The sequence below is a fragment of the Nuphar pumila genome, chromosome 13, assembly GCF_984573655.1.
Source record: "Nuphar pumila chromosome 13, dmNupPumi1.hap1.1, whole genome shotgun sequence".
Classification (NCBI taxonomy): Eukaryota; Viridiplantae; Streptophyta; class Magnoliopsida; order Nymphaeales; family Nymphaeaceae; genus Nuphar; species Nuphar pumila.
The window spans coordinates 67,884,627-67,900,994 of NC_143261.1; the positions used below are offsets into that span (position 1 = coordinate 67,884,627).

The 16,368-nt window shown below is 38.4% G+C and overlaps 1 protein-coding gene across 1 annotated transcript; it reads left to right on the forward strand.

Annotated features, from left to right (window-relative positions):
* The first annotated feature begins 1,438 nt into the window (after nt 1–1,438).
* Nucleotides 1,439–13,065, forward strand: LOC149818591 (alpha-dioxygenase PIOX-like). The gene is made up of 10 exons (XM_089985183.1): nt 1,439–1,513; nt 1,774–2,037; nt 2,322–2,471; nt 2,549–2,682; nt 3,805–4,018; nt 5,623–5,768; nt 7,768–7,995; nt 11,459–11,661; nt 12,100–12,343; nt 12,840–13,065. The coding sequence occupies exons 1-10, from the start codon at nt 1,484–1,486 to the stop codon at nt 13,063–13,065; spliced, it is 1,839 nt and encodes a 612-aa protein (XP_089841309.1). The 5' UTR covers nt 1,439–1,483.
* Nucleotides 13,066–16,368: the final 3,303 nt, after the last annotated feature.

The following is a 16,368-nucleotide window of genomic DNA, read 5'->3' on the forward strand; positions in this document are numbered from 1 at the left end:
GCTGAGATGAGATGCGACAAAATCCAAGGTTGCTGAATTAATAATCATGTCGGATTTTGGGGATATCATATGATAATAACTCAAAAAAGTGGGAGTACAATGAGTTATAATATTCGCCATGTATATGTATATGTGATACATCGTCCTAACTGGGTTAGGATGAGGTCTCGCATATATATATATAAGTAATGTGTATCTTCAAACACTTAAAGTGTTTAAAGATAGATTGGACGAAGCGTCGCTGCATCTTTTTTTTTTTGTTGCACACTCCAGAGCTTTAGCGGCAGTCAAGGTCTGGGTGAAAAAGACACATTTAGTGGTGGTACAAAAACCATCATAAAATCTTTTTTTTTTTTGAAAAAAATGAATGCACGACATTACGACGCATGTTCGAAGATGTCCAAAGGAAATCCTGTCTGAAAATATAGGTTTTCCTATATATATATATATATATATATATATATATATATATATATATATATATATATATAAGATAAGAGGGTGTGGACAGTCTCAATGGCCCACAATGTGCCAAATTTTCATAATTTAAAAGATCATATTTTTACATCATAAAATAGTGATGCAAGGTTTGATCTTTAGCAAACAAACCATGTTGAACACATCTATGTAGTTAGATTGAGTCGTTACAACTTGCACATATGATTTTTGGCTCATTAATTTCTTACTTTCATTAGTAACAAATATTTTTTTATATATCACTAGAATATGATAACTAGAAATATAGGCATTTTCAACACTTATTTTGCAAATTCAACTATGTGGATGTGCTTGGCATGGTGAATTTGCTAGGAATCAACTATTGGATCTTGTATTTTTGAAGGAAAAAAAAGGTGTTTTTTGAATGCTTGAATATTTATGAAGATTATTAGCTATTGATTTTAAAGCCTTAAAAAAAAACCTTGTTTTATGAATCAAAATAGGATGATTCGAGAGCAGGTTCTTATAAAACCAAGCATGCAGATTACATCCTTAAGGTTAGATTGAATAGAAAAGAATAAAAAATCTATGAAAATCACAGTTTATACATTACTTCTCATATTTTGAGTTTCTATTCTTGGATGAAGGATGGCATATCTAGAACTAATAAAATGGCATCCGTACTGTAATAGTGCCACACTGTGTATCCACATGTCTCGTCCTCTAGGTATGGCAGGTTAATTAATGTTGTATTCATGTGACAGTATTAAATTCATTTGATCGGTAACTTTTTTTTAAACAAAATGTTCTAGTCCATTAAAGCATTATTTAGAACTAACAAAATAATATACAGTGTATCAACATGTCTCTCTCTCGTGGCTATAAATTCTCATGTCATCAACAAACATCAACAGACATGAAAGCACCACACATACCCTTCTCTCTCTCTTTCTCTGTCATGGGGATCTTCACAGAGGCCTTGAAGCCATTGAGGGCTCTCTTCCTTCACTTCATAGATCCTGACTTTCATGAAGTGGTCTCTAAGATGACTCTCATCGATAAGCTCATCTTCTTGGTAATTGAAGAGTCCTCTCTTGTCTTAAGCTCATTTTTTAGCTTGGCTTGTCGAGCTCAATTTCTAAGCCGAATTGAGCTTCTCGCAAGACGAGCCAAGCCGAACGACAAGCTGCTCGTCTCGTTTCTGGCTCCTAGGGTGCAAAGTGTAGGGCATAACTGGTTTTGATGAATCCAGCTTCTAGATAAGATAGATCCGGGTCATATCCACCATACATTTTCAATAAGAATTTCTAATCCTGCTCTTGTGATCTTGTGCAGATCATCCATTCCGTTGATAAACTGGGGTTGTGGGACAAGCTCCCAGTTATCCTTGGGCTGACTTACTTGGGGCTACGTCGCCATCTGCTCCAACAATACAACCTCAAAAATGTGGGACACACCCCAGTTGGTGTCCGCTTTAACCCTGTGGACTACCCTTACAGGACAGCTGATGGAGAGTACAACGACCCCTTTCAGAATGAAGCAGGCAGTGAGGGGACCTTCTTTGGGAGGAACATGCCACCCCTAAACCAGGACAGCTCTGTAAGAAAACTGAATATCGTCATTTAATCCGTTTTTTTTTTCAATGAACATTGAATCCTTGCTGAGCAAATTACTTACACGGAGACACTGCCCTCAGGATCATAGACCTAGACGCACTGGCTCTGCCTGATGTATTTTTTTTTTTTTTGGAAGGCAAGCTGGGTTAGTCCGGCCCCTACCAGAACAACAGCCGCCCCATGTGGCGTAGGAATTCAATCATGGGCCTTGAGCTTGCAATTTTATGCGACAATATGTAAGACTTTAAAGACAATCACTGTGTGCAGTTGATGAAGCCAGATCCAGTGGTTGTGGCCACCAAATTACTGACCAGAAGGAAGCTTATCGATACTGGGAAGCAATTCAATGTGATTGCCGCATCGTGGATCCAGTTCATGATCCATGACTGGATGGACCACCTTGAAGAAACCAACCAGGTGCGTACTCCAACATTTTCTTTAAATGGCAAAATGTTGGACATGATCATTCAGACCTCTCCTTTGTGCTGCTGTAGATTGAGATCAATGCTCCTTCAGAGGTAGCAAACCAGTGCCCCCTCAAATCCTTTAGGTTCTACAAGACCAAGGAGGTCCCAACTGGATTTTATGACATCAAAACTGGATCCATCAACATTCGCACACCTTGGTGGTACGTATAAATATTTTATAGGATAAAGAATATTTTGAAATTATCTCATCCAGTGTTATTAAAAGCGCACCTTCAAGGGCGGCAAAAGGTGTGCCTCGCCTTGAGGCAAGGCCCTCTGTGCCTTAAGGCACCAGCTTGAGGCGTAAGGCACAGTGAAAGAAAAAGAAGAAGAAGAAGAAGATATTTTTTTATAATTAGTTTTTCAGTTATATAATCAGTTTCTTAATTACTTTTATATGTTAATCTCATATTTTTTTTAGTTTTTAGTTGAGATTTTTTATTTCTTATTGGTTGTTGCTTCATAGGACATTATATTTTTTAGTTATATAATTAGTTTTTCAGTTATATAATCAGTTTTTTAGTTACTTTTATATGTTAATCTTATATTTTTTAGTATTTATTTGAGATTTTTTATTTGTTATTGGTTGTTACTTCAACAATAAAGCATTTTTGTATTTATTTATATTTTTAGATACTTTTTTTTTAAGTTTTCAAAAAAAAAAATTTAAGGCTTACGCTTTATGCCTCGCCTCAGTTTTTTGTAGAATGACTCGTTACACCTCAACGCTTTTCACAACACTGATAGCATTCTATCTTAATGTTTTTTTAGGTCGATATATAAGGCTGGTAAACGAGCACATCTTGTTCAGACTCGGCTCGTTTAGCATTTAGCTCAGCTCATGTTCATAACTATACAAGCCAGGCTCCAGTTAACTGAGCCATCAAGCCACGAGCTGGCTCGTTAAGAAAGACATTGTATTTTTAACATTGAGAATAATGGGATTTGAACTGAAAAAATTTCTTTTGAAGGGCATAAGTGCTTACCAGCAGTAAAAGACTAGCTTTTGTGATAAAGTAATGCATTAAAATTCTATATCTACTATTGTCCCCAAGACGATGCCGAGACAGTGGAGACCCCAGGATCCATGGCCCATCCAATATGGGCTGAGTAGCCCAAGTACTGGATCACATCTTAGAGATACATATGCATATACAGTAGTCTAAAATTACTAATCCATACTGGATCAACTTCTTTCTCCTTTCATATTATCTTGATTTACATTATGCAATGATTATGAATAATGTCCATAAAATAATGATGATGGAGATGCATGTGACAAGGGATGGGAGTGCTGTTTACGGAAGCACTGCTGCAAAACTTGCCAAAGTGAGGACGTTTAACGATGGGAAGCTCAAGATCCAAAAGGACGGACTCCTCCTCCATGACGAGCAAGGGATCGCATTGTCTGGTGATGTGCGCAACAGCTGGGCAGGAGTCTCCACTCTGCAAGCTTTGTTTATTTTGGAGCACAATGCCGTATGTGATGCCCTCAAAGTAAGTAGTGACCCTTTGTTCTTTTCTTTTCTTTTCTTTTTGGGCACCCACCGCACATTGGTAGACCTTTGATTCCTAAAACACTTGAGGTCATCGCTCCTGCCCCGTTGTCATAAGAACACTATCGGTAACCGGCCTTGAATCGTTGAGCCATCGAATTCAGCTGTATCGGGCCGATACCGATACTCAAGTGAATGGTTCTGTATTGGCCAGAAAATAAAAAAATATATATTGTGTCAATCAGAATAACGTGACACATGTTAAATTCATTAAAATAATATTAAAAAAATAGTTTTTAGTATTTTTCATTGATTAAAAAACTGTCGATTCAGCGATAAAGGACCCTGATAACATTGATAAAGGACCCAAGTTGGTGTGTGTTGTGTCAAGCTGCTTTTCATTTATTTTGGTCTTGCCCAATCTTTGTGGCCCTATTTAATAGGACGTGGAGATCTCCGAACGTAATTGTCAAAGAAGAGTCTTTTGCGCTTGATTTTCTCCTGGGCTCTATTGAAATTAGACGATGCAAGCGGTGGAGACTGATCTGAAAGACATGGTTGCTTACTACTTGGTGGTTTGTTTGGATGGCACGCAATGATGCTACTTTCCGTCAAATTCCGGTCATCTTTAATCATCTTGTCCATAAAATCCTGGTTGATGTATATGCAATATTACGTATGCATCTTAGAGACCTCTCCTCTCATCTGAACGACGTTCACTCAGCGGTGGTTTCTTCTAATCCTGCGGATCCTGGTTGAGTAGGCTTTGTTGTTTTGTTGCTAGCTGTCTGTAGTTTCTTTTCTTTAGCTTTGTTTTTTCTATATTTTAGCTTTGTTTCTTCTGTGTCTGGTTCATGGGTTCAACATTTTGTTGATCTTCATGAGTATTAATGTTGATATTCTTTTGGCTCTCTCTCTCTCTAGAGAGAGAGAGAGTCACTATAATATGAGAACTGGAAAATACGATAACTAATGTTTGAACTGCAATTTTAATGATTTTTTTGTTCTTTTCTCTTAAATCTAACCATGGGCATGTGATATATATATATATATATATATATATATATATATATATATATATATATATATATATATATATATATATATATATACAGGAGGCTGAGGTACCAAAAAGAAAAAAAAAACGTTTGGTCAAATGCCATATTTTTACTCATCTATCTGTCAGAGTCATTTGGTATTACATGAAATCAATGGTAAAAAAATCTTTGTACATTTTTTAGACTCCAAATATCATTTTTTTCATAGAAAACACATGATCCAGGTGTGGATTCCTCGACCATGCCCAACATATTTATGTGGTCTGAACTGCGAAAAAAAAAACACCTAAAGAATAGAAAAACCCATTTACCACATTGCATTTAGTCAAATGCCATATTTTACTCGGCTATCTGTCAGTCATTTGGTATAACATGAAATCTTACCGACCTCATGAACTCCAGTATTTTTATTAGTAGAAAACATTCTCATGGCGTTGCAAAATGTAACTTACTTTTGGAAATATGTTGCTAGTTGGATGAATATTGAATCTTGTTTGCTTCTGAACTAATAAATTCAGGCTAAAAACTCTGTGTTTTTGGCTTCCAGAGAGAATATCGAGATCTTGATGACGAGGCGCTGTATCGGCATGCCCGGTTGGTGACTGTAGCAGTGATTGCCAAAGTTCATACTATCGACTGGTCAGTGGAATTGCTAAAAACTGACACTCTGTATGCCGGCATGCGATCCAACTGGTAAAGTCTTTATTAACATATTAGATGTAGGTGCTCAATCTTGTAACCCGTTGGCTAAGATTTCATTTTCATGTGATCAACATGACTTTATACCAACCCACAAGGTCTCCTCACACCACCTGGCTAGGTGCCTCAGCTTAAGGCTTTCTAGTTTAAAGGATGTAATGAGTTGGTGGGGATTGTATGCCAAGACATATAGATATTCCCACAAGATGACCCACTAATGGAAGTTGTTGGTGAAGTGGTTTTTTCTTTTCCTTCCCGCGAACACGCACCCCCCCCCCCTAATGGAAGTTGTTAGTGAAGTTAGGGGTGGCAATCGGGTCGGGTTGGCGGGTCAGCATACCTCAACCCGAACCCGACCTGTTTATTAAACGGGTAACCCGACACGACCCGCCAACCCGCTTAATAAACTGGTTGGGTCGGGTAAACGGGTTGGTAGGTTAGCGGGTCAGGTTGGCGGGTTGACCTGCCCGCCTAACCCGTTTATTAAACGGGTCATCCGGGTTGGCGGGTTGGCATACCCCTAACACGAACCTGACCCGTTTAATAAACGGGTTAGGTGGGTCGACCCGTTTATTAAACGAGTTCGTTTTTGCCCAACCCGAACCCGCCTAAGAGGCGGGTTGGCGGGTGGGGTTGGCGGGTCGTGTCAGGTTTTGCCACCCCTAAGTGAAGTGGTTTTTTCTTTTCCTTCCCGCGAACACCCCCCCTTTGCCAGGGAGATGACCTAATTAAGCAGTTGAGTCCAGATATTCCGTTCTTCGACCAGCCCCACCTACCTCTATTTCCCATATCCTACCCTAGCATTATCTTAGGCCCAAATAACAGGCTTCCTGGCGGGCAAGAGGGGTGAATGAAGGGGTTTGATTAGGGGTGTCGGGTTTGGTTTAGACTGAGGTGGAACCAGATCAAGACCTGATTTGAGATGATGGTACCGGGTTTAGATATCAAGATTCAATCGGACTCACCATAAGAGAAACCATACCCGGATCCTATAATTATTACATGAATCAGACCTGGACCATACACCGGGTAAAATAATATTCTTTAAATCTTTTATAATAAAAAATTATGGACCTTAATCGGAACTCGGTGTTGGGCCCTTTGGGTTCGACCCGGATTCTAATCAGACCTTCTTATTTATCACTAAACCTTGACCCTATAGAGTTTGGTACGAGTCGGGTCCAGGTTAAACCCGACCCATTGACAACCCCTAGTTTAACCGCTGAGCTAAGCGTCAAATAACCACTTGTTAATGAATTCGTGCTTCCCTATATGACCCTAGATAGAACTTGAAAATCAAGCCAGCAATAAAACCTTGTTATGTGGAGGTTTTATGGGAATTAGCCAAAAAAAAGGAGAAAAAAGCAAAGCCCGTTTTTGAGAAAAACTGCTACTCGGCTTGAAGTTGACATGCACTCTTGGATATCAGTATTTGGATCTTGGTAGGAAATAACAATGCAATATGGCCTCAAAGCTTACCTTCAACCGGCCTTCTATGGTCTCAATGATGGATCTGATGCTGATTTCTATCCATGTGCAAGTGACCAATGTGCCAAAAGTGTCTAGTACCAAATTACCAATTAGCGATGTAAACGGGTCGGACTTGCATTAGTCATTATTTGATCTGACCTTATCGGATCTAGCCTCATATTCCTAGTTAGATGGAAACAGGTAATATTGAATCTGAATCCAGTTAGCTAATTGGATATATTTTATATGCAGTCGGGTCATATAATCCATTGGATTCAGGTTTTGATTCGAATTCAGATGCAAATCTTCATATCTAATCCGAATACGATTGTTAATCAGATCCAATTTGCTTTACCGGATCATATTCAATCAGATATCGGATCTAAATCCCATCTGTCGACATCTCTAGCACCTATAAAGGCAGCAATGATTTTAATTTGTTCAGTTAAACATTCAAGTTTGAAACAGATTATGGTAATACAATCTAGTAATGATGCTTATTGTGTTGGACTAAAAACTGCAGGTATGGGCTGCTGGGGAAGAAATTTAAGGACGCGTTTGGACATGTGGGCAACCCTGTGCTGAGTGGGTTTGTTGGCATGAGCAAGCCACAAAATCATGGAGTTCCTTACTCATTGACGGAGGAATTCACAGGGGTTTACAGGATGCACAACCTTCTTCCTGATTCCCTCCTTCTTAGGGACATCCATTCTGCTCCAGGCACAAATAAGTCTCCCCCACTACTCAAAGAGTAAGCATATATATCTTTAGTACTTTTCCGTTTTCCTTTTTTGATGTTATGGAGAAACCACTGATTTTTGGATGTCCTCGGTATAAAACTCTATGAGTACTCCACAATGCTAACTGGAAAGCTTTTCCTTAAGGCCCATTTGTTTCATGTAAGTTTTTTTCATAGGAAAATGCTCAGCAGCATCCTTTTCCCTATTTTTTTCGGCCATGGTTGAAGAGAAAAGTTCAAATACTATGGTAGAAAGGTGTCATGCTGGCAAAAGTTGTTAGGAAAGTTTTAAAATTGATGATTTCTTTCCACCAAAAGTGTTTTAAAAAGTTTAGTCCCATATCTAAGAGAAATCAGTTTTTCTAGTTGTTTAAATACAGACTTTGTTCTCTATTCTTTACTTTGGTAAGCCTTGTGTCCATGGGTGGCTTGCGGACGTTGCTGCAAACGAATGCGCCGTTCTTGCGAGGGCGCTTGAGGCGCAATGTGGTGTTTTGATGGCGCACTTTGCACGCTTGCAACAGTGCGAGGTGCATATGAGGCGCAAATATCCGTTTTTATTTTTCGGTTTTGAGATATCTGGTCGTTTGAAAAGTTTTAATATCATTTATATTGAGTTTAAGGCGCTTTGTGACTGTTGGACGGTTTTGGAGGCCTTTGATTAACAATCAAAGGTGGGTGATCGTTCAGGTATCTTTTCATCCTATTTTCAAACCGTCAGATTTATGGCCATTAATCTCATTTATCGCAAAACGTTTTGGCCTCTCTAAAAGTCTATAAATTCTTCTATTTTCGCCTTTTGAAGATCAACAAAATCTCTGACTCTCTAATTTTCTCCTTTCTTTCTTCTCGGTTTAGCTTGCAGAGTTCATGTGTGGGAGAGGTCATCTGTTCTTGCGAAGTAGTGACTCTCTTAAGGTTCAAGCCTAGTTGTATCCTGGGAACTCAGTCGTAACAAAACCCTTTTTCGCATCTTCGGAATTTCCGGAGTGGGGCGATTGAAGTTCTAAAGATAGCGATCTTAAGAACGTGCCTCTAGGCTTGAAATCTCTTTTCAGAAATCCAATTTTCACCAGGTTGGAATAACAAAAGTGTGCCCCATTTTTTTCCACTACCTTCTTTGCATATGAAAATCCTTCGTAGACTTTTCATGAGAAGGTCATGTTGTCCAACCGCAAGACTCTTTGGAAAGTTGTGTCACTTCTCAATTACCTTTTTGAATAGTTGACGGTATCCATCTTAATTGAATAACTATTAATCTATGAGGCGGTGCAAGGTGCATATGAGGCGCAAATATCCGTTTTTATTTTTCGGTTTTGAGATATCTGGCCGTTTGAAAAGTTTTAATATCATTTATATCACAATCAAAGGTGGGTGACCGTTCAGGTATCTTTTCGTCCTATTTTTAAATCGTCAGATTTATGGCCATTAATCGCATTTATCGCAAAACATTTTGGCCTCTCTAAAAGTCTATAAATTCTTCTATTTTCGCCTTTTGAAGATCAACAAAATCTCTGACTCTCCAATTTTCTCCTTTCTTTCTTCTCGGTTTAGCTTGCAGAGTTCATGTGTGGGAGAGGTCATCTGTTCTTGCGAAGCAGTGACTCTCTTGAGGTTCAAGCTTAGTTGTATCCTGGGAACTCAGTCGTAACAAAACCCTTTTTCGCATCTTCGGAATTTCCGGAGTGGGGTGATTGAAGTTCTAAAGATAGCGATCTTAAAAACGTGCCTCTAGGCTTGAAATCTCTTTTCAGAAATCCAATTTTCACCAGGTTGGAATAACAAAAGTGTGCCCCATTTTTTTCCACTACCTTCTTTGCATATGAAAATCCTCTTTAGACTTTTCATGAGAAGGTCATGTTGTCCAACCGCAAGACTCTTTGGAAAGTTGTGTCACTTCTCAATTACCTTTTTGAATAGTTGACGGTATCCATCTTAATTGAATAACTATTAATCTATGAGGCGGTGCAAGGTGCATATGAGGTGCAAATATCCGTTTTTATTTTTCGGTTTTGAGATATCTGGCCGTTTGAAAAGTTTTAATATCATTTATATCACAATCAAAGGTGGGTGACCGTTCAGGTATCTTTTCGTCCTATTTTTAAATCGTCAGATTTATGGCCATTAATCGCATTTATCGCAAAACATTTTGGCCTCTCTAAAAGTCTATAAATTCTTCTATTTTCGCCTTTTGAAGATCAACAGAATCTGACTCTCCAATTTTCTCCTTTCTTTCTTCTCGGTTTAGCTTGCAAAGTTCATGTGTGGGAGAGGTCATCTGTTCTTGCGAAGCAGTGACTCTCTTGAGGTTCAAGCTTAGTTGTATCATGGGAACTCAGTCGTAACAAAACCCTTTTTCGCATCTTCGGAATTTCCGGAGTGGGGCGATTGAAGTTCTAAAGATAGCGATCTTAAGAACGTGCCTCTAGGCTTGAAATCTCTTTTCAGAAATCCAATTTTCACCAGGTTGGAATAACAAAAGTGTGCCCCATTTTTTTCCACTACCTTTTTTGCATATGAAAATCCTCCGTAGACTTTTCATGAGAAGGTCATGTTGTCCAACCGCAAGACTCTTTGGAAAGTTGTGTCACTTCTCAATTACCTTTTTGAATAGTTGACGGTATCCATCTTAATTGAATAACTATTAATCTATGAGGCGGTGCGAGGTGCATATGAGGCGCAAATATCCGTTTTTATTTTTCGGTTTTGAGATATCTGGCCGTTTGAAAAGTTTTAATATCATTTATATTGAGTTTAAGGCGCTTTGTGACTGTTGGACGGTTTTGGAGGCATTTGATTAACAATCAAAGGTGGATGACCGTTCAGGTATCTTTTCGTCCTATTTTCAAACCGTCAGATTTATGGCCATTAATCTCATTTATCGCAAAACGTTTTGGCCTCTCTAAAAGTCTATAAATTCTTCTATTTTCGCCTTTTGAAGATCAACAGAATCTCTGACTCTCCAGTTTTCTCCTTTCTTTCTTCTCGATTTGGCTTGCAGAGTTCATGTGTGGGAGAGGTCATCTGTTCTTGCGAAGCAGTGACTCTCTTAAGGTTCAAGCCTAGTTGTATCCTGGGAACTCAGTCGTAACAAAACCCTTTTTCGCATCTTCGGAATTTCCGGAGTGGGGCGATTGAAGTTCTAAAGATAGCGATCTTAAGAACGTGCCTCTAGGCTTGAAATCTCTTTTCAGAAATCCAATTTTCACCAGGTTGGAATAACAAAAGTGTGCCCCCATTTTTTTCCACTACCTTCTTTGCATATGAAAATCCTCCGTAGACTTTTCATGAGAAGGTCATGTTGTCCAACCGTCAAGACTCTTTGGAAAGTTGTCACTTCTCAATTACCTTTTTGAATAGTTGACGGTATCCATCTTAATTGAATAACTATTAATCTAAGATTTTCATTATTATTATTACTATTGTTGTTATTTTAAATGAGATGTTGATTGCTTCTTTTCAATGTGCATGTAAGGGTTCCAATGGAAAATCTAGTGGGATTGAAGGGAGAAAAGACACTCAGCGAGATCGGATTCACAGCCCAGTTAGTGTCAATGGGCCACCAATCCTGTGGTGCACTGGAGCTGTGGAACTCCCCACTGTTTTTGAGGGACCTTATTGCCCAAAATGTTGATGGTACCGAGAGGCCAGATCATGTAGACATGCCTGCACTAGAAAGTACTCGGCTTCCTCCAACTTTACATTCACCTTCTTTTCATATTATTATTTTTAATACATAAGATATACATATATTTCCATGGTTTGTTTAGTAGAAAATGGGGTTTGAATCGTGTGATTATGACAGATAAGCAGGTTTTTCAAGAGCTTCAAAAATCAATGTCGACAGCATAACAAAATTTCACCTCAAGTCATATTTTTACAATGAAAAAACATGATCTTAGGCCCTATCCTTGGCAAATAAACCATGTTCAACGTAACCATGTGGTCGGATTTAGTTGATATAGCTTGCACCTCTGGTTTTCAGTTCAATAACAAAAATTTCTTGACAAAAATGAGAAAAGAAAAAAAATTACTCATTGATTGGAACATGTGCTTCCATATAAAAATACATGGAACATAATTAACTTGGTTAGTTGCTTGTCTGTTAACAACCAGTCTACCGTGATAGAGAGAGAAGTTTGGCAAGATACAACCAGTTTCGCAGGAACATGTTAATGGTTCCAATCAAGAAATGGGAGGACCTAACCGATGACAAGGAGGCCATTGAAGTGCTTCGCGAAGTTTACGTCAACGACGTAGAGAAGTTGGATCTCTTGGTTGGCCTCATGGCAGAGAAGAAGATCAAGGGCTTCGCCATTAGTGAAACTGCTTTCCATATATTCCTTCTCATGGCATCTAGGTATGCATACAATTCTTTACCACTTTCCCTTTTGCTTTCTTGTTCTGTTCTCTAAGAATACAGATGGGTGTCAATCCATGACGGCTCCGCACTCCTGTTTAGGAGGTCGGTTTGTGTCTAAAGTTGAAGAAACATCATGAGTCTGATACCTGTAGGGTGTGTCATTGCTGCAAGGCCGAAGCCGGGGGGCTCTGCTTGGTAGGCTGGGTGTCCCCTGGTGTTTTACACAGAGGTCATCCTAAAACAGTGCTTGATAAACGGCATTGCTTGCTGGTGACCGGAAAATTAGCAGTTTTTCCTTAGTTATACAGTTGGGTATTCAATGAAATGTAACAAAGTTCATGAACTTGGTCATGTTTCATTTGATGCTCAGGCATGCCACTTAGCTGGATATGATATGTATTTGCTACAATTTGCTAGGTCCTTGAGTAAAATATTGAGTTCTTCAAATAAGATTGTTGGGCTTATTTGGTGTTCCTGCGAAATGATTTTGCAGGAGGTTGGAGGCTGATCGATTCTTCACAAGCTATTTCAATGAGGAGACATACACAAAGAAGGGCCTTGAATGGGTGAACACCACAGAGAGCCTGAAAGATGTCATAAATCGCCATTACCCCGAGATTACCAAGAAATGGCTGAATGCCTCTAGTGCATTCTCAGTGTGGGATGCCCCTCCAAATGCTGCCAACCCTATCCCTCTCTATCTGCGTGTGCCCCATTAAGAGACTCTCTCTCTCTCTCTCTCTCTCTCTCTCTCTCTCTCTCTCTCTCTCTCTCTCTCTCTCTCTCTCTCTTGTGTGTGCGTGGGCATATGAATGTTTGATTATGTTGTCTTGTAGAAGTTAGATTGCTTTGATCACATTGTAATAAATGTCCTTTGGAGGCATCCTTCAAATAAAATCTATGTGGATTCTTAGCATGAATATATTATATATATAAACATGTGATTTCTGCCTAATTGGGACTTCAAAGTGTCTGACCAACTAAGATCAGCAGGCTGATTTTTTATAAGTCGGGCTAACCCAATATAGAGAAGGTTCCTCATTTGATTTTTTTTCTAATATAAGGGTCAGCTGAGGGTTAAGGCCCCCTACCTTTTATTAACTAATTACAAATGAAAAATTACAAATTGAGCACTAGTTTCAAAATGAACACCTTGAGGGACAAAACAGTCTTGATTGACTGTATCTTGGGGAAGGTCCTTCCAAAGGTTACAATCCCCATCCTGTACATTATCTAACATCATGCATGTAAAGACACGGGGGTTACTTTTAGACAAAATTAGTATTTGAATTCATAGTGACAAAAGTTTTTATAGGCAATTTCTTGTTTTTCAAAAACTCGCGAGAAATTGAAAAAAAATCCATAATTCTTGCATTTTTTTCTGCAAAATCTCGGCAATAAAAAATTTTAAAAATATATAAATGATTTTTTATAAGAAAATAATTAATAGAATTTATTAATATCGCATTTAAATCGCAATAAATAGCCGTTTAAAACATAAATATCGTGTTTAAATCGCCGTATTTATGTTTGTTTTCATAAATCTTGCGGTATTTTGAAAATCTCGCGAGAAATTGCCGTTTTAAACTTTCAGGCAATTTCTCGCGATATTATTGCGAGATTGTCACTAGAATTAGATCAAGTTTCCATTTTGATACTGAATGTGATCTGCTTCTGCCACATCCTCCAACTTTTATTGGAAGCAGTGCAAATCACCTCTCACCCAGTCAAAAACTGAATTTTCAGGAAATATAATATCCGACTGTTGCCACCTGCAAAACATATTTCCTTGGCACTGGTGGAGTCTAGACACTTTGAAGGATTCCAATTTTCACCGAAGAAATTACTAATTTTCTGATATCATGGAACATAATCGACATTGTTCCTGATCCACCACAATTTCCAAGTAACTAAATGAAAAGTTAGTTTCCAGCATTCTTCCAGCCACAAATAATCGAATTTTTTCCTAAACCACCAGCAGAGTTCCTACTTCATCTGACTGTTAGGTATCCTCTTCCTCCCGAATCAGCTGTCTTCACACATTTGCTGTCATGGAGCATGAGAAAAACAAATGTGATATACTTTCCCTTTTGATGTCTCACCCAGATTTCCTGTCAGATCATATTCCTTGATATTGCAACCTCCCAGCCTTTCCAAAGAAGTCTGCCCTTGTCATTGGTGAGATGGGGAATTAAGGAGCCCACCGAACCTTGTATATCCTCCAAAATATGAGGGTGGAAGATGAAAATCTCTACATTCTGATGCACATATCTGAATGAGCTCGAAGAGAACGTGATAAAGACATGCCGGCGAACCCTAACACGCCAACATAGATCATGCCCAGCTTAAATCAAGCCCACAAGCTAAAACGTCCATTTTTTAGAACGTTCGGATTTTATTTTGAAGAAAATAAACATTATTTTTGTCCAAAAAATATTTTGTAAAAATCTAAATATTATTTAAGAATTTTGAGAATTTTTGTAGGAAAAATTTCAAATATTTTTGTTTTTTTTATTAACGGTATGAATTTGAATCTAGTTTCAGTACCCTGTTAAGATCCATTTCTCCCTATCTTGAATGTTATTTCTTATTTTCCCTTTGATTGATTGAATACCAATCTGTTATGTGCGACTGTTATTGAATGCGACAGAGATTGATTTTTGAGTTGAATATCTAGTTAGTCTGTTTTAGGATAGGTACTCATTAGTCTCATTTCATGATTTATTGTTTTCATTTCACTTTGAATTTACTTCTCATTTCCAATCTGTTTTCATTTCACTTTTAGGATAGGTACTCAAAACAGCTTAGACGTTGAATCAGTTTTGGTATCAAATTTAAATCATTTTAGGACTCATTTTTGTGGCTCATTTGATATATATTGAATCTGAATTAAAATAGACAATATCTATGTATTTTTTTGCTGATTAAACAGGGAATATTGTTTCACATTTTTGTGTTGTGACCGGACAGCCGACACATTATTTGCGCATTGTTTGGGGGAACGCTCACCAACTGTTTGGTGAAACTCCCCAATGAAGTGGTTGTGTCTTTTATGACCAGATTCAGATAGGGTGCTTAAGTTCATGTTTTGTCATTTGCAAATATATCAGTAAACACTAAAAATAGTATTTTTAGTACCCCTTGTGGTGTCCTTAAATCATGTGATGCGGTTTTATGCACCCATCCCGGACGAGTGATGCACAGAGAATACGTCTTGACCATGCATCGACCATCCGGTGGTCCGTGCGTGTGCTAAGGGCCCGAAGGAAGAAGACCACCATTATGCGTTGGCCAGCCATCAAGCCGGAGCTATCCAGATTTGGACATCTTTTCATCTTTCTCTCTTGTTAAATATTGATGAAGATTGTCGTATTTGCTTCAGAGATAGATTTTGATTGCTAAATCAGATTTTGAAGATAGATTAGACGAATTTTTCTGTTGTTTGTTGTGTTGATAACACCTATTTGCAATTCGATACAATCTTATGGGTGTGTCTGACTGTTACAGAGCCTGTTAAACGTCTTTTTTAACTGAATACAACTTGGGGGTTTTCTGGTGATTTCATTCTGCCTTGAGCAGGGTTAGACGTGCCCTAATTTCTTCCAACATTTGACATCAAACTCAACCTTCAATGGGTTCAGATTGATGTCCCCTCTGATTGAAATAGATCTGTTAACATGGATGTCTGAATGCTGAATGTCGTTATGATTTCTTGACCAGTCACCTACTATGACGCAACTGTTTATTTTTCTGCACCGTTTCGGCTTAAAATCCAGTTTGTTGTTCTCTGGGTTAACGTTTGGGATTGTTGTGACGTCCTTCCTATTCATCAGATTAGCTGCTAACGCCCTGTATTTTTTATGATTGGTGATTCTGGTACCTATACTTTGAATGCATTATTGGATATTTTGTTACTCTGAAAACTGTATAGAGTCTGCTGCTAGGACAAGAAACAAGTTTGTTTAATCTCATAAAAGCTCTGCACATTTTGTAATATGCACATATGGCAACACCCAGTTGCA

Excerpts from the sequence above, each read along its gene's own strand:
- LOC149818591 (XM_089985183.1), top strand. The coding sequence starts at position 1,484 with ATGACTCTCATCGATAAGCTCATCTTCTTG. Across the intron at positions 2,683-3,804 it reads AACATTCGCACACCTTGGTG|GGATGGGAGTGCTGTTTACG; the intron begins GTACGTATAAAT and ends GCATGTGACAAG. Across the intron at positions 12,344-12,839 it reads TTCCTTCTCATGGCATCTAG|GAGGTTGGAGGCTGATCGAT; the intron begins GTATGCATACAA and ends ATGATTTTGCAG.